The following is a 19,156-nucleotide window of genomic DNA, read 5'->3' as shown; positions in this document are numbered from 1 at the left end:
GTGATGGAATTTTTCTGAGGTCGAATTCGGATTCAGCGCAGCAAAAACCTTCGGGTATACTAGGTCTGGTCTCTGGTTCCGGACCTTTGTCAAATTTTGTCGACCTGTGTTATTTTGAACTGAATAATATTTGACTAAATAAACATAAAAAAGACGAGTTGTTTGGCCAAACTTGTTCGCTCGATTTTTGTTTTAATTTCTATGAATTTCATAGCTAAATTTAAATCTTAGTCGTACAAGAGGAATCCAAATTTTGATTGATGCTGAACTTAATTTCTTAAATTTTAAATGTAAGCTAAAATTAATGATCTTTTTTAGAAATGCCCTTCGGCCAAGTTCCAGTCCTCGAAGTAGACGGAAAGAAGATGCATCAGTCTCCCGCTATTTCTCGTTATTTTGCTAAACAGTGCGGCCTTGTCGGAAAGAATGACTTGGAAGCCTATGAAATCGATGCGGCCGTTGACACCATTCATGACCTACGTGCAAGTGAGTATTCTTTTTTATTGCAGGCCTCACAGACCCGTTCCCTATTGTCAGGAATTTGAAAAAAATAGCAAAAATCAGAGAATGTCTGTCTGTCTGTCCGTCCGGCCGTCCGTCCGTCCGTAAACACGATAACTCTCGAAAAAATGAACGAATCAAATTCATCTTTGGCACACTTTTTTTAGGTCCCAAAAGAAAGGACGAATTCGTGAACCAGCCATTTTTGATAAAAATTCAAAAAGTGAGCGCATTTTTAAAATTATTGAGACCACTTTTTTCTGGATTTGAAAATTCTATGTACGGATATTCATAGTATTAAAAAGAACAAGCAATTTATCCTTGTGACTTTTTTCGATAAAAAGAAAATTCTCAGAGTTATAGCGTTTTCAAAATTTTTTTAATTAAACGAAAATCAAAATTTGAAGCCGAGAATCGCACGATATGAAAAAAAGTCAAGAGAAGAAAAACATTTCTTTTTGAAAGCCCTACAAGATTATCATAACCAATTTTTGGATTTTCTTCAAAAATCGAAAATTCAAATTTTGAATGCACAAAAAATAATGGAAGATAAAAAATTCCATTTTGTGGACAAACAATGTAGGATACGAAAAAAGATGAATTAACAAAAATTATTATACCAAAAAAGATCTACATTTTCGTTAAGAATCACTTCTTGATAGGATGCGTACTTTTTGTTTTGTTTGTAAAAAATAACGCTGAAAAAATAAAATAAAAAAAATGTGTGAAAAAACGACGAAAGTTACGAGAAAAAAATCCAACAAAACCTGTTTACAAATGTCTGTCGGCAATCGAGCGCGCAGCGCGAGTGTCACGATGAGAATGTGTACCTCAAAGCCAACAGAACTTTGAGAAACTTAATCTTTGACTATACTTAATTAAGTAGACAATTCAGAATATGAAGACGCATATAAATACTGCCATCAAAAAGAGATCTTTTTGATTAAGTTTTTTTCAAGCATTCCAATTGCAAAGAATAAATATCCGAGCGCGAAGCGCGAGGTGTAATTATGTTTGAGCGCGAAGCGCGAGATTCAACCTCGCGCGCCCAAGGTGCGCTCAAATTTGCGAGCGAAGCGAGCCGCGCGCGTAGCGCCCGATGAGGGTGTGCCCGCGAAGCGAGCAGATTTTTTAAATTAATTTTAAGATCACATTAGTCACTTTTCCTTCCATACATTAACTCATGGATTCAATTCAGGTCTATACGTATTTCTTAATTGTCTTGAATTTTTAAAAAATATTTCAGATTATTTCTAAAGATTCATAAAAAAATTGTAATAAAATTCAATAATTTTCAGTGATTTTTGAAAGATTTTAGGCTATTTTTAAAACTTTTGAGGCATTTCAAGAGATTTTAATTTGAAATATTTTAGGGAATTTTAAAAGACTCTAAGGAATTATTAATTACTTTCATTATTTTGAAGGGATTTCAAAGCGCTTGAAATATTTTAGGATGATGCATTTTCTAGAATTTCGGAAGGTGTAGAACGATTTTACAGGACCTATAAGGTTTTAAGATATTTTAAAAGATTTAACAGGATTTTATAATATTTCCGAGGATTTCAATGATTTTAAGGTATCTTAAAGGTCCCTTGGTATTTTAATACAATTTCAGGATTCCAGGAAATATCCTAGAATTTCATAGTATTTTATAATATTTTTGTGGATTTCAAAAAATCTCTTTACGAGAAGTGAGTTATTTGGTAGAATGTCAGAGATTTGATGAATTCATAAATTGGTTTTTGGAATTTATCGTGAATTCTTAATAATTTATCCTGAATTATTTTTGATTCTTTTGAATTCTTTCGAATTTTCTCAATTCAATTAAGAAAATGATTGAAGGATTTGGAATATTTTAACGTATTTTTTTTTTAATTCCGTGGCATTTCAATTGTTTTGTAATCATTAGTTACTTTTTCGTTAGAAATTAGTATGCTTTCAAAGATTTAGAAAAATTAGAAATATTTTTTGCAATGCATTTGGAATTCGCTCTGAATTCGTATCAATTTATCTAGAATTCTTTTGAATTATTTTTCATTCACTCAATTCTTTTCAATTCAGTAGATTTTTATAAAGTTTTTCTTTGATTTATGTTTACGTCTTTAAAAATCACTTTTGAATTATTTTTAATTTTTGTAAACTCATTTCATACTCACTCAATTCAATTAATTTTGTTCATTTTTTTTCAATTCACTTAATTGCTTTTTAAATTCAGCTTGATTTTTAAAAATAAATTTCATCGAATAATTGTTTCCCTTAAATTCCTTTAAATTCACTCAAATTTTACTGAAATAAATGTTCTTTTAAAATTATTTCCAATTCACCTGAATTCTTACTGTTTATAAATTAGTAGGGTTTGAAAGATTTTACGTGATTTAAAATTATTGTGTTGTAATTCACCCTGTATTCTTGCCTAAATTCTTTACAATTCTCTTGAAATTTTGTAATTTACTTAAATTCTTCTAGATTTACCCAATTCTATTTAATTCTGTGGATTTTTTTTAATTAAAAAAATATATTAAAATAATCCTACATTCTTTTAACCTTACTCCTGAATTCTTATGCATTTGATCCAATTCGTTTGAACTCCCCTACCTTTTTCTAAGCTCATTTCAAATTTAATGAATTTAATGAAGTCTTTTCGTATTTTTTAATTGTTTAAAAATGAATTTGATTTTGTTTTAATTTATCTTGAATTTTTATGCATTTAATCGAATTCTTCTCGTTCTCCTTAAATTCCTCTAAATTGATTTTAATTTTACGGAAGTTAATGAAATTTCTCTGATTTTCAAACATCGTTCGAATTAATTTGAATCCTTTTGAATTAAACTTGAATTGTTTTTAATTCTTATAAATGTATCCTGAATTTGTTACCCTTTTATTCCATAGGGACTGTGAGGCCTGTTATGGCAAAGAATGAAAATAAATATGAATGAAATAATAATAAATGAAATAATGATCTTTAATCTTTGTTATTTTTTCTTCTAGGAATTGGTGCCTACAGCTACGAAACTCAGCCAGAAGCTAAAGAGCAAAAACTGAAGGAGATGAAGGAACGCGTCCCCTACATGTTGAAGCGTCTCAACGAGCAGGTGAAAAAGAACGGAGGTTATTTTGTTGGTGGTGCTCTCTCCTGGGCTGATTTAACTTTCGTCGCTCTTTTGGATTACCTGAACTTCATGGCCAAGTACGACATCCTTGAGGAGTACGATGCTCTGAAAGAGTTGAAAGAAAAAGTACTCGCCATCCCTCAGATCAAAGCTTGGGTGGCCAAACGTCCTGAGTCTGATTGTTAGATTTTCAATAAATCTCGGTCAGAATCCACCAAGTGCACCTATATATTTTTTTTATAGAGAGAACTTTGAGCATAACTATAATTATTACACGAGAATTTCATACAGCATGGCTTATGTCATATCAATTTATACTTATTGTATTAAAATAAATGTAATTTTTAATATTGCTGGTAATTATTTGTCTGTTTTACTTTTATTTTAACATTTAATTAGTGTACATTCATATGAAAAGGACACTTGTGGTTGATTGTAGGTTCCATTTTTCTTAAAAAGCGGGTTTTCGAAGTTCAAAAATTAAAAATTCATAATGGTTTAGACTCTATTTCTGGATGGATTATGAAGCTTTTTTGGCTAGCTTTGATTGTTCAAATCTTTTTTTGTTCAACAATATTTAAATAATGCTGACGAAATCTGCATTTTCAAAAATATGATTTTTTATCTTGAAAAAAATGCTGGAATAAAAACATTCTTGATAAGTAATATTCCACCTTGCACAGAAAGACCATATATAATTTTATTAATATGTGACTTTATACAGGGTGTCTAAAAAGTCCCAGGGCGGTTGGATATTTCCTCAGGTAAAATATTTTTCAAAAAAGTGAAGGTCATTTCTAAAGTAAATTTCAACGAGGAATTCAATGATGACCTTCATTTTGACCTTGAAGTTGACCTTCATGGTTTTTTGAAGGTCAACTTTGTTTTTTTAAATGGAAACTCCCTTTTTTTACATCTGCAATCGACAGAGCGGAAAATTCTACGTTCAGGTACGTACCCAAGTCATAGGTAAATTGTAACGGTCAAGATCAGTTAGATGTTATTTGAAATTAACAAAGTTTTCCAAAAGGTCAGTGTAATTCCTGAAGTAAATTTCAACGAGAAATTTATTGGTGAGCTCTGTATTGATCTTGGTTACAGCGTTTTGAATATTGTAAAATCATAAGGACATTCTTCATTAAAAGTTCCAGGTGTTCTGGTGGGAGTTCTGTTCCTCCCCGAAGAGTCATACAGTCCTATACCGTTTTTCGATACCTAAGGCGATACCACAAGTCCTATACCGTTTTTCCATACGAATATTACGAATCGAAACTAAATTTACGTATTACGAGAATATACTTACTATCTTCCGCTAAAAGATTATTATGGCGCAAGCTAAACTTTCGGAACGAGAGAGGGTACTTTTATTAATGATGCGTGGTTGAGGAGATCGAGTTCGATCTTATGGTCAGGTTAATTTGCTTTTTAATCGCACTTTTCGTAATGGAGAAGGGTTAAACCCTGTCTCAAAATCAACAATTGAAAGAACTGTAAGGCGCTTTATGAATCATGGATCTATCAAGGATCTTCAGAGAACTGGTCGGCAAAAATCTGCAGGATCTGAGGAGATGCAGATGGACATAGCCCAAGAATTTGTTGAAAACCCACACCTTAGTTTACGTCGAGCCAGTGATGAGCATCGATTTCAGATGTAAAAAAGGGGGTTTCCATTTAAAAAGCATAGTTGACCTTCAAATATCCATGAAGGTCAACTTCAAGGTCAAAATGAAGGTCACCATTGAATTCCTCGTTGAAATTTACTTCAGGAATAACCTGCACTTTTCTGAAAAATATTTTACCTGAGGAAATATCCAACCGTCCCGGGACTTTTTAGACACCCTGAATGTGTACGTTTCCAGATGATGAATGTTTTTTGTCTAAAATTAATCTTTTTGTTTAAAACCTTTTGTTTAAAAATTCTTTGTTAGTTGAAATCTCAAGTTTTTAGTAAGGAATTCTTGAATTTTGTTGAAAATTCCTCTTTTTTGCTAGTAACTTAATCTTTTGGTTAAAAGATTCAATTTTTTGGTTCGAAAATCTTAAATTTTATTGAAAGTTCCTCTTTTTTGGTAGTAAAATAATGTCTTTGTTTAAAAATTAATCTTTTTAGTAGAAAATTCAACTTTTTTGGTTCAGAACTCTTGAATTTTATGAAAAATTTGTTGTTTTTTCAGGGGAAAATTAATCTTTTTGGTTAAAAATTCATCTTTTTTAGTTGAAAATTTAACTTTTTGGTTGAGAATTTTTGAATTTCATTGAAAATTCGTTTTTCCGATAGAAAATGAACCTTTTTGTTAAAAAATTCATTTTTTGGGTTAAAAGTTTAACAACTAAGTTTTAAAGTTGAGTTGCTTTACTTTAAAATGCATTTTTGGTTTAACGATTAAAAATTCATCTCCTCGGTTGGAAATTGAACTTTGTTAAAAATTCCCTTTTTTCTTGGGTTGAAAAATTACTTTGGTCATTGAAAATTTACCTATTCCATTTTTGGTAGAAAATGTTGTTTTTTTAAATAAAAATTTAACTTTTTGTTAAAATTGAACTATTTTGTTGATAATTAATTAAGTTTAATTGAACAATCATCTTTTGGGTTGAGTTCTCGTATTTTATGGGAAATTCATTTGTTTTGGTATGAAATTAATTTTTTTCATCAAAATTTCATATTTTTTATTTGATAATTCAACTGTTTTGTATAGAACATTCGTCATTTTGTCTTGAAAGTTCAATAATTATTTTAAAAAATCAACTATTTGGTAGAAGAGTCCTTTTTATAAAAGTTAAAATGAGTTTTTCTTTTAATCAAAAGTTAAAGTGCAATCTTTACTTAAAAATGTATCCTTCTTAGTTTAAAAATTTAATAATATAAATTTTAATGAAAAATCGGGATTTAACCATGTTACGTTACTTGAATTGACACTGCGCGGTGGGGATGGATGAGAGGCACTACGGGAGGATGCGCGGCGCTCGCTCAAGCATCACAAAAAAGAGAGAAACAAGAAAGAGAAAAAATGAGACAAAATAGTTCCGTGACTCTGGATTTAATGTCACGCTCAGTCCAAAAATTGATATTAAATTCAGGTTTGACTTATATAGTTAGATGACGGCTGCTGTTTTTTCAAAAGATATGTTTTTAATATTCAAGATACGAAAAAATGTTTTTTAGCAGGGCTGCTGCTTTTTAAAAACTCTGCAAGAAGTTCCTTTACCATTTTTTGATATTTCGAACCGTTTCTGAAATATATGCACATTTTCATTAAAAAAGTAGTTTTTTGTGAAATATCGAAAAATGGCCAAGGAAATTGTAGAAATTTTAAACAGGAAAAACTTAGCTTAACAACATTTTTCCGTAAGTACCTCGCATATTAAAAAAAATTAAAATTTTTTATTAAAAAAAAAAACGATGCCATTTTTAAAATTTGGAAGATTATTTCACTATTTCGGCAGATTTCGAATGTAGTTAAAAACGGTGGAATTAGACAAAAAATTGTTGAAAAAATAGTTGTTACCCTGTCTAATGCCAAAAATAAAATTCACACTAAATTAGTGTAAATTAAATAATAAGAGCAAAAGTTTGAATATCTTTAGTGTAACGCCTGGACTAAAAATGTACGTTTTTAATTTATATGAGACTTTAAAGAACCTTTCTTGCAGATAACACCGTCGGCATTAGGTGAAGACGAGAAAAAGTTTAACGGCAAATATAATTATTGATCATTGATGTTAGTATATGCTAGGTATTCATCCTTCGAAATTAGCGATTCTACAGTTTGTATGTGTTCTTGTTTCATGTCGCGAATGTCGTGTGATCGGAGCGGGGAGCAAACTAGTTTGATGCGGAAAGTAGGACGTGGGGTGGGACTGTGTTTGACTTTTTCATTTTCATTCGTAAAGGAAAGTCGGGCGTGAGTACTTAGTTATACGGCATCCATATTAAAATTTAAAAACAAAACCCGGGTTTTCCAAGTTGCTTAATTTTGGTTCAAAAAGAAATATAAAATTGTTTGAAATCAGTTATAAAATTAAAAGATATCAAGGTTTCCAAAAAATTCTAACATGTCGACTTATAAATTGTATTATTTCAACATTACCGGCATGGGTGAGCCGGTTAGATTCGTGCTGAACTACGGCGGAGTAAAATTCGAAGATGTTCGCTATAGTTTCGAGGAGTGGCCAAAACACAAAGCTGGTAAGATTTTTTTTAATGTGACATACATAGCAGAAAGAATTACTTTTTAAAATACATACCGGAATAAAGTCCTCTGTTTGGTACGTATTTACCTGCGGGTGTCTTAGAAATAGATATTTTGATATCTGAAACGCTACCTCTTAATTTTCTTTCATTTGATAGAGAAACTATTTTATACTTTTTACTTTATTTTACTAAGTTTTTTAAAAACTATTACATGTCCTCTATTGAATTATGCAAAAAAAATATATAGGAGTGTCACGAAAATCACGAAAGCATTGTTGTCGCTTTTTCTACATCCTGATTGGCTAATTTGAAAACCTTTAAAGAAAGAATGATGCCAAATTCATACACATAATCATAATTAAGAATTCAGTTTCAGTTGAAGGAGAGTGACGAAAAATGTCACATTTGTGTTCATAATAAATCTGACAAGAATGTAATATTTAGTAACGTAAAATTTTATTATTTAACCAACGCCAGACATAATTAGCAGAATTAAGATATTCATTTAATATAAGCAAAAATAACTTTTTTTGTAAAATATCAAATTACCGTTTTTAAATGTTTTTGTACCATATTTACATTAAAATAAATATTTTTTATAACCAAAAGTTACCGGCTTATAAGGTTGATTTTTGCTTCTGCAATACAAAATGGGACCTCCTTTCTTTGTGATTCTGTAATATGGCAAATTTCACTTTAAAATCGATACTTTAGATTTTCTCCATATTGTTGGAGATGGATATGTCTTAAAGATAAAAATAGCTAAAAAATCGCTATTTTGAGGTTTGTCATTTTTTAAGGACAAAGTGTAAGTTGGTGTTTGTTATTCAAAAGCGCATACAAGTTTGAAGTACTTGGTTAATTCAATTTTCTTTACAAACAAATGTTATGAATTTTCAACCTACTGATTAAATTCTTTTATTAATGACTTCTGTAAATAAACTTACTTGTCAAATTCTAAAAGGTATAAACGCTCGTTATATTGACATTTTTAAAGCTTAAAAATTCTATAAATTTTAAATAATTGATTTACCACTTAATCCGTAAGTTTAAGATTGTCATTTTTTTGGTAAGAAAATAAAATTAGTAAAATATATTCATAATCCAAATTTAGCGGCACTTAGAAATTAAATTTGCCATATCGAATTAATTTTTTATTTTCCCCGACTGTTCTAAACTTTGTTTTTAAGAATAAAAACAACCCTAAACCTAGGAGATCAATAATGTGTAAGGGTTTAAGTATTATAGGTTGGGTAATACAATATAAACATTTTTGACCCTGTTGAAAGCCAATAAATTGATTCTAAATGTTGAAAAACTTTCCATTAAGAGTTTTTAAATTATAGAGAGAATAAATGTCCTTTCATTGTTGACAATATTTTTCGACAATATTGATACTTTAGAGTGTTAGTCATTCATGACTCGCAAATACAATCGGAGACAATTATTATAAAAGTAGAATTACCTTGAACTATAAATAGCGGCATTTATATTATATCCCAGATAAGAATAACACAACTGGTACGCGGACTTCGCATCTAATTTACAGTAAATGGCTTTTTGCAAAAAATTCTAAATATATTTTTTTTTTGCATTTTCGAACCTGCGGAGCAAAAATTCGAAAAAAGTAAGAAAATTGGAATGTTTGAGATAAACATTTGTCAAAGTTTCAATTCGTACATGTGTTTTAATAGAAAAATGCTTATTTTATCGATATTTTTTGTCTCAAAACCTCTTTGATAGATTTGCTAAAAGTTTCACATTTTGACGAAAAACCTTACCGAAACAAAAGGTTCATATCGAAGAACTAGAAAGATTAAAGATTTTTAGTTATAAAGCTTGTTTTGAGGGTGTTTTGATACATTAAACATCTAAGTATGGAACCCGATAATAAGCGTTGAATAGAGAAAAATTAATATTTTCAGATTTCAGCGTAAAAGTGAAGATTATTCTATGATTTTGAATGCGAGTTTTTTCCACCTGTCTAAAATATCGTTATAAGAATAGGATATCTCAGAAACTTATTTATTTTTATTTCAATAGCGGCCGGCGCACGTGTTCCTATTCCTCAAAAGAGTACGTGTTTTTAATATATTTAATTCCTTCTAGTTGTACCGATAGGCACACCTCGCAGAGATGTCTTGTATTCCGCAAAAGTGTTCATATTTTGAGATTATTTAAATCCTTCTAAGAAGTTCACAAAATATGCGTAATAAATTGTTTCAATTCCTTCACGCGGAATAAAAGTTTTGAAAATTTAATTTTAATCAATTCAAGTCCGCCTCTCTAGAGTTAAAATTATTTTAATTCACATATTTAAATAGATTTCTTTGATGCATTCTTAAGAAGTTTAAATAAATTATTAAAATAAAAATAAATATAAATTTGAATATTTTTCGAACTTATAAGTTATAAAAAGATTTAATAATGAAAAATAGATTAAATAAATGCTTTCTTCAAATTTTACTAAGTCGATTGAGAGGAATAGGATTTGCACTCTTTCTGTCCCCGTTGGGGGATTTTTAGACGGGGATTTTTAGTCTTTAGCACTAGAGATTTATTAATCAAGTGTTACGGTATGAAATCACGTTCAAATAAGTAAAGGCAGCGTGCATAGCATGAAAATGTCTCAAGTACAGTAAAACTCTCCTATTGTGCCGGTTTTAGGCCCTGCTGGAAGTAAGTGGATAGAGTCTTTATCCGTTTGAATAATTTTCGATCTTTAAGATTGAAATGGGAAGAACCGATGTATCCATCTTGATCCCACGTCTATCCCTTCGATCATTTTCTATCTTTCTTCCAATCTACAATCACCTGTATTCTTTTGAATCCCAATCTTCCTATCCATGTCTATCCGCCACTTATCCACATGTGTCCTTTTCTTTCCACTCCCAATCCCTGTTCTAATGTTTCTTTCCAAATGAATTCTTCGCTTATCCACGCCTATTTTTTTCTATCCGTTAGGAAATCCAAAATCTTGCCTTTCTTTTTCAATACCTATCTTCTTACCTCATTGAATCTTTTTCTATCTTTTATCAAATCTAAGGTAGCCTAATCTTCTTGAATCCCAGTCTTTCTATCTAAAGAAATTCCCAGCTTATCTACCTCTATCCTTTTCTATCCTTTTCTATCTTTTAGTCAATCTAAGATTTCCTCTAACTTTTTTAATTCCTTTTTTTATTTCCAAGTGAATCCATTTTTATCTTTTCTGAATTATAAGATAGTCCTATCTTCGTGAAGCCCAGACTCTATTTAAATGAATCCTTCACTTATCCACCTCTATCCTTTTCTATCCGTTGGACAATAACAAAATTCGTTTAACTTTTTAATTATCCATTTTTCTATCCAAGCGAATCAATTTCTGTCTTTTCAGAAATATAAGATAGCCCTATCTTCGTGAATCTGAGTCTTTCTATCTAAATGGATTCACAGCTTATCCAACTCTTATCATTTTCTATCCGTTGGGCAATCTTAAATTTCGTCTATCTTTTTTAATTTCTATTTTGCTGTCCAAATGAATCCATTTCTATCTTTTCTTAAATATAAGATAGCCCTATCTTCTTGCAATCCAGTCTTTCTATTGATATCAATCCTCCAATTATTTACCTCTATCCTTTTCTATTCGTTGAGCTTCTCGTTTTAAAGGAGACTTGTCTCAAAAATAATCTGTGCAGGTACTCTGTGGCTCACTTGATTAGCCGTTAACTGGTACAATTCCTTTATTACGAAAATGTCACAACGGGTGTTATTAACCCCGCATGTTCAAAGATGTTCCGCGCAGACGGTATTGAATATTTTTACACAAAATAATTATGTAATGTAGTTTAAGATATGTTTTTTTTTAATGGAATCAGTTTTATAGTTATTAGTTGAATTCAAGTTAGTTAAACCAATTTTTGAAAAAAAGACAAAAAGTGATTTTTTTTACTTAAAAATTCATAACTCACGTAATTTTGAATATTTGTACCTACTGCATCTTTGATGTTTCCAAAAAAGGTGTTTATTTTGCAAAATGAATACTAGATTTTATGATCAAATAAAACACCATATTTTTCCATGTTCCAATACATTTTTTTTCTATTTGAATGCACAAAAATAGTTAATAAAAAATAAAAAATAGAAAAGTAACATAAAAAACAATTTTTCCATGTTGTTATTACTCTTTGAAACCTACATAGTCGCTGCAAAGACCTGCGCGGTGCTCATGGCAAATCGGGCGATTGCACGCGATTGCTTGTTCACGAAGTAAGCGTCGCCGTAAACTGTAGGCCATTTTCAAGAACAATAGCAAAAGACTATGAAGTAATGGAAAAAAATTATTTCACTTTAGATGATAAACTTACGTTGGAAATTGTACGAAAATCACTAATATCAGTGGCACAAATTTTGGTGGCGCAAATTTTGCCGATTGATGGTAAAAGTCGACACGTGGTCGATTTTATCGAATTTAGTACGTTTAATTCGAGCTCAAAAATGTTTTGGGGTATTTTTTCCCCATACTGCACTTTCATAACCAGACATACAAAGAAGTTATTTAACAAAAAATGACTTAATTTTATAAATATTAGAATAACTGTCCACGAAAAACATAGTTTTCATCATTCTTGCGGCAACATGTGACAGTTTGACATTACAAAAAGCTACAGCGCGACTCCGATTCTTGTAGAGGATCGGACCTCACTTTCTACCTCGTGAGATTGATAGAAACGATCCTATTTTGATCTGAAGACAGGTTCTACTTTTCGTTTTGAAATGACCATGCTGTCTGTCTATCCAATGATTCTTTTTTTTCTTTGTCGAATCGTAGAGCCTATTAGGTAGCTATAGCAGCGCCACTAATTCAGAAGAAATTTGAATTTCATTCAAATATTAACAAGAAATCTTATGAATAAATAATTTTAAACGGCTTCAGTTGATTTAAAGCATCAGAGCTCCACTGTTGGTCGGCGCGAGCTGTCTATCGTGCTTATTCGCTGTGTGTGTTCAAGTGAACTCTAGCAACGTTATGGCGCAGTTATACAGGTAGGCCGTTAGTGTACAGCGCTTCACCACAATGCTCCTGCTTTGTCACTCCTGAGCGAGCATCACAAATCCCTCCGCAGGAATTCACGGAAGGGATATATCCAGGACCAGGAGTGCTATGTCCGAGTTTGTATGTCCAGAAAACGTGGTAAATCGAAGCTAATCGAAAATTAGAAACAAATTAAAATAGCCGAATATAATTCTACATTGAAGAATAGTTCATCCGGAAATATCTTGGAAATGTATTTTTTATGTTTTTTTTTAATGTAAAAAAAATAAATGTTAAAAGTACGGTATCGAATTATTACACATTTGGTAGTCATATTTTTTGTTGAGAAGAATAATCTGCTAATTTTAAAAAATCATAAGTAAATGAAGAAAATTGCTTCATTGATATTGAATTTAGTAAGATTTTCTTGCTATGATAAAGAAATTTCTGTAAATGACACAAAAAGTTCTCAAATTATATAAGATTTTCTGTAAATATGAAATATGTATGATAATTGTCAAAAATTGATCTGAACACATATAAAAATGTCCGCCGATATTAGATGTTAAAATCTATTTTCAAAAATTCAAACAGAATATGCATCGTGGAAAAGGGAAATTAGCAGGAAATTTAGTAACATTCCTTTTCCTTTCCATGCAATATTTTTGTCATATCTCAGTGCAACTAAATCTAAAAATTCCGTAAACACAATACATAAGAGGTTATTATAGTTTTTTTTAAATTATTTTTGACACACGGCTACAATTTAAGATCTTAAAAGTAAACTTTTTTTTCATTTAAATATAAAAGTGAAATATAGGTATATATTAGTTTTGAATTATTACATGATTTTGTTTAAAAGTGAGAAATTAAAATACATGCATGATTTTGATCCATTAATTGTATACTTATTTAATTCTTTGTTGTTGACATAATAATTGTAACCGATTAGAAAACGTTTTTTTTTCTTAAAAAAAAATCGATAACAAATTTTTACTTCAGAACCAATTACGTTTGATTTATTATAGTTGTTTCAGGAGGAATATATAATACATGTCCTTCGAGTTAGACTGTAGGTAATTATAATTTTAAAGCGGAAATCATGGACACAATAACTTTACATAATTTAAAAAAATAAACTTAATAGAGGATGCAAAGTGCTTTTTAGGACCTGAAGAAGGTAATCGCTTTTATAATAACACACAGTGATATTGTAGGCTTGTATAATCGTGAAAAATAATGAAAATGTGGTTTATTTTATTTTCACTCATATATGTTATTATTTCTAAACTGCAAATGCAAAAATTGGAAATATTCATTATCTACCTACTACAAGAATATTTTTGCTTGTCTGAAAATGAAAAAAAAAATATTAAATTTTATCATATTTTTTACATTTTTAATTAATTAGAGGCTAACCACAGGGCATTTTTTAAACTTTTTAATTCATTATTTCTTAAGAAAATATAATAAAATTGTTGAACTCTACTAACATTATTTTTAATATACTAAAATAAATTCATGTATAGGTTTATTTTATTTTTATATTATTTTTTGCTTTATAGAGATGCCAATGGGACAAATGCCAGTTTTGGAGATTGATGGAAAGAAGTATAATCAATCGAAGTCCATTTGCCGTTATCTTGCAAAAAAATTCAAACTTTATGGCTCCAACGAACTGGAAGCTCTGGAGATAGATGCTGCAGCTGATGACGTTGATGATATGAGAATTCGTGAGTGTTATTATTTTATTATAAATGTATTATTTATACTATTATTTTTCATCAAATTTCTATTATATAATTGCATTCTTGCTACTACTAAATGCTAATAAATAAATTTTAATGTTGATGTAAATTTTTCTAGCACTATCTCAATACTATTGGGAAAAGGACCCCGCATTCAAAGCTGTTTTGAAAGAGAAAGCTATGGATAAGTATAAGACTTCCATGGCTTTATTCGAGGAAAGAGTCAAGAAAAACGGAGGATTCTTGGTTGGGAGCAAGGTAAATATGATACTTGTATCGAAGTTTTTGTACGAATAGCAGGATTTTTTCCGTACAAATAAAGAGACCTGGAAAAGGGGCTACTCTTGTCCCGATACTTCTGTACAAATATCTGCACTTTTTCGGTACATTTAGACACTCCTAAATGAAAACGAAAGTAAAAGTATTAAAAAAAATTTAATTCTCAAATCGTTGCGAAATCTAGATCTTATGTTTATTTCAATAGTAATCTTATTTAAATGCTGTTTCTAAAGAACTTGAGAAAAAAAATTCCTCGGGGCATTACAAAAAAATTACTGCATATTTGATCCAGTGTTCTCTATTTATATTCAAAGATTGTTATCCCTTTCTAATTTATTTACAGAAACAAAATGTTGAAAATCTTTTGAATCCATCGAGATTCATTTGGTGTGCCAATAAAATACTAAATTGATTTTTCTGTTATTACTAACGGTAAAGTTTTTTAAAAGAACTATTCTATATAAATAACTTATGCCGAATGTCAAGGTCTTAGATCATCGTTTGAATATTTTAGTAATAATAAGCTGATTTACATTCATTAGGTGTCCTGGGCTGATCTACTCTTCGCTGGATTTTGCGATTACCTGTCGATGGTTCTTGGTCACGACATAAATAAGGATTATCCAGAGATGCAAAAATTGAGAAAAACCGTATTGAGCAATCCAGGCCTCAAAGCTTATATTGATAAGCGCCCTAAGACTGACATGTAAAAGGGGATAATCTTAACAATAACACTTAAGTACATATTTTTCATCTTGAATATTAAATTGCACAAATGATTTTTTTAAAATTAAAAATAGAATATTGTGGTAGTACGTTACTTTTGCATAGTGCATTTAGAAATCCGTTGGATTTAAAAACATGTTAATTCATATTTGTATCTTTGTAGCTCTGTGCAGAAAAGTTATAAAATAAAATTTTCCTATAGGGAAGGTAAAGTCAATACTCTTTTATCAAAAGTACTCAGCTATTGCGTCTAAGTTATTTTTAACTAAGACGATAAGATATGTTTACAAAATTTCGATTACTCAGCTCGCTTATCTTTTGTAGATTATGTTGAAGTTCAATGAACTGAGATCAATGTACCTACCTGATGAGAGATAAGGAAGCATTATTGTGAAAAAAATTCTGAAACTATTACAAAATCCGATTTAAAAAATTTTAATTAGGCAGAAGTGGACAGCGGAATGCCTTTTTTTATTAAAATTGCGTTTAAGACCAGTTAAGTTGAGCTTTCAAATATGTTCAAGCATTCAAATTTGTTTTGACCCTAAATTTATATTCAGCGACAGAAGAGGAAAAAATACTGAAAATCAGTAGAGTTGATTCGCAAACTAGAAAAGGAAAGGAAATATTATTTTTGAAATTTATTTTTTATTTCGGAAGCCAATTTGCTTCAAATTTTATACACGGATACAAATTAGGGGAATTGATTAAATTTTTGGGGTAATAATAATTTGGATTAATGCCTTAAAATTTTTTTTTTAGTTTTTTGTCAAGAACCTTATTTTTAAAATTTATTTATTATTTTTCTATTAAAATTTTTATTTAATTTTCTCTTATTGATCGGATTGTATCAGCCGTTAGCTATACAAAAATTCAAACATTTATGGTTATAAAATATAAACTTTAGGCATAGTATTTTTTGAAAAAAATTACTTTCCTGCATTTTTAGATATTTCAACATTTCTACGAAGTGAAATAAAAAAATTCTTTCATACATTAATAGAATATTTTTCTCCTTTATCGTATATATCCCTGGTAATCTATTTTTTTATTATCGCACGCTTAGCCAGAATTCCTCCTTGTCAAATGATCCTGAGGCTTATTTCCGTCTTCTTTCAAATCGACTTTTCTCCTCTTCCTGGACTTTTTATGTTTATGGACTGACATGTAGGTTGTAAAACCATCTTGTCATTTTTTATTAGAATTGTTCTTACCAGAAACCCCGAAAATCCCTCAGTGCACATTAACGAGATCAACGAGAAACTTAGAGTGGTTTACGTCTTTCTAAAAAGTTCACCGCATACACTAATCAATTTTTTGTCACATTTTTATAATTTAAAAAAAAAAATGGAACTAACTTTGAATGCAACTTAGAATTAGAAAAAAAAAACTGTCTTCCAAATATGCTTTAATTTATTTTTTATTTCTATACAAAAAGAACTCTCCTTTGGCGGCTCTTTTGAAAGCAAAAAATCTTCTACAAATTTGATCCATACTTTTTTCTCCTAGTGGTTTTGATCAAATGTTTTTTTACAGTTTATAAACATAAGAAAGTTAAAATTGGAAAATTATTCCATCTCTCAAGAATTATTTAGTATTTATATGTATAAAAAAGGTTTGGATAATCGCAAAATAACATTTTAATCGGTTACGATACATCAAACATCAAAATTACCGACAAAAAAAAGTAGCAGCACCTAAGAAGGTGAATTTTTAACCAAGAAGAATAACTTCCTACAAAAAAAACGAATTTTTCATAGAATATATGATTTTTTAACCAGATAGTTGAATTTTTAACTAGAAAAGATTGGCTCACAACCAAACAAGGAATAGTTCAATTTTTAGTTATAAAACCAACTAATTAAAAAAAAACGAATTATCAACAAGTTGAAAATAGTAAATGAATAGTACGTAAATAGTTAATAAATAGTATATTAATAGTTCAAAATAGTACCCTCCTCAAACAAATGGATGATTTTTCAACAAGCAAGATTAATTTTCAAGCCAAAAAGCTAAAAAGTGTAATGTTTTAGAAAACAATTGGCTTTGAGAGTGGAAAAGAAGACTTCAACAAGAAATTTAATTTTCAACAAAAACGATGGACTTTCAGAGAATTAATTAGATTTTCAACAGAAAAAGATAAATTTTCAACCAAAAGTGGAATCTTTAAATTTTCAGTCCAAATAACTAATTAAAAAAAAAACAAAACAAAGAAAAAACGATATTTAACCACTAGAATTCAACCAATAAAGACAAATTTTAAACATGATAGTTGAATCCTCAAACAAAATGTTAAATTTGCAACGAACAAGATGATTTTGTATTCAAATAGATGAATTTTTCGAAAAAGATATGAACTATCTACTAAATAGTTGAATTTTTAATTTATATAGGATAAATTACGAAAAGAATAGAAAAACTACACTTTCAGATAAAAAATTTAATTTTACATAAAAAACAGCAATTTTGCACGCAAAAAAACAAACAGTTTTACAACAAAGAAATTTTTGACCAAATAATTTATTTTTCTGCTACATTAGTAAGCCAAATAGTTTAAATTTTACTCAGATTGTTGGATTTTTAAGCTAAAAAAAGAATTAAAAAAAAATCGTTTACGACCAAATAGTTGAATTTTTAACTAAAATGGGGAATCTTAGACCAATACAAATTTAATTATTTACAAAACAGTTCAAGTTTAAGACAAGTAATTGATTTTTCCACCAAGAAAACGAATTTTCAGTCCATATTTCTATAAATATTTTTTGCCAAAAAAATTATATTATATTATATATATATATTATTGATGTTAATATTTAAATTATAAAATATTATATTAATATTAATGATCATCTGGCTAACTTTTAATAGAAATTGTTAAAATTTCAACTAAAACAATTAGTTTTCTGCAAAAAAATAAACTTGGAATAAAATACATCAAAAAATTTAAAAAAATTTGTTTTCAACAAAATAGTTAAATTTTTAAACAAAAAGTTAAATTTTCATCCGAAACGCTGAATTGTATACCACTTTAACTAAATTGATGAATCATCAACCAAAAAAATGTTAACAAAGTAGTTCCACTTTCAACCAGAAAAGTTGAAAAAAATCGTTGAGATTCTTTGAAATTGCTTTAAATTATTGAAATCAATTGAAAATTCCTCGGAATGTTTTGAAACATCCTCAAATATTTAAAATGCTTGAAAATCTTTTGAAATCTCTTGAAATTTTGTAAAGCTTTAGATTGAAATTTAGAAAATGTGAAATTTAAAAAATGTGAATAATTTTCAACTCGATGTGATTCAAGTCTATAAAATTTGAATTGTAAACTTGGAAGTTTATTTACAAAAAATGAGTAATCATAAATAAATAGAAGGCGTTCAAAATTTAAAAGTATGTTTTTCAAAAAAAGATATATAATTTCATAATTAGATACAAAAATTGTTTCAGAAATGGTTAAACTTGAACTCGAGTAATTGATATTAAAACTTTAATTTAATAGTTTAACTAATTTCCAAACAGTTAAATTTATAATGTTTTAAAATTTTTCTGTTTTCTAAACAGTCTGAAATCATTTCATTAAAAATTTAAA

At 29.2% G+C, this 19,156-nt stretch overlaps 1 protein-coding gene across 1 annotated transcript in view; it reads left to right on the top strand.

The window, feature by feature from the left end:
* Positions 1 to 15,551, top strand: part of LOC117178598 — a 27,502-nt gene extending 11,951 nt beyond the window's left edge. The window contains exons 3-8 of the mRNA XM_033370023.1: positions 319 to 486; positions 3,490 to 3,794; positions 7,638 to 7,797; positions 14,380 to 14,547; positions 14,681 to 14,820; positions 15,384 to 15,551. Coding sequence (XP_033225914.1) covers positions 319 to 486; positions 3,490 to 3,794; positions 7,638 to 7,797; positions 14,380 to 14,547; positions 14,681 to 14,820; positions 15,384 to 15,551 — 1,109 coding nt within the window. The remainder of the gene's footprint in view (positions 1 to 318; positions 487 to 3,489; positions 3,795 to 7,637; positions 7,798 to 14,379; positions 14,548 to 14,680; positions 14,821 to 15,383) is intronic.
* Positions 15,552 to 19,156: the final 3,605 nt, after the last annotated feature.

This window comes from Belonocnema kinseyi, chromosome 8 (assembly GCF_010883055.1).
Source record: "Belonocnema kinseyi isolate 2016_QV_RU_SX_M_011 chromosome 8, B_treatae_v1, whole genome shotgun sequence".
NCBI classification, from domain to species: domain Eukaryota; kingdom Metazoa; phylum Arthropoda; class Insecta; order Hymenoptera; family Cynipidae; genus Belonocnema; species Belonocnema kinseyi.
Note: the sequence above shows the minus strand (reverse complement) of the source record. Positions and strands in the feature narration are given on the sequence as shown.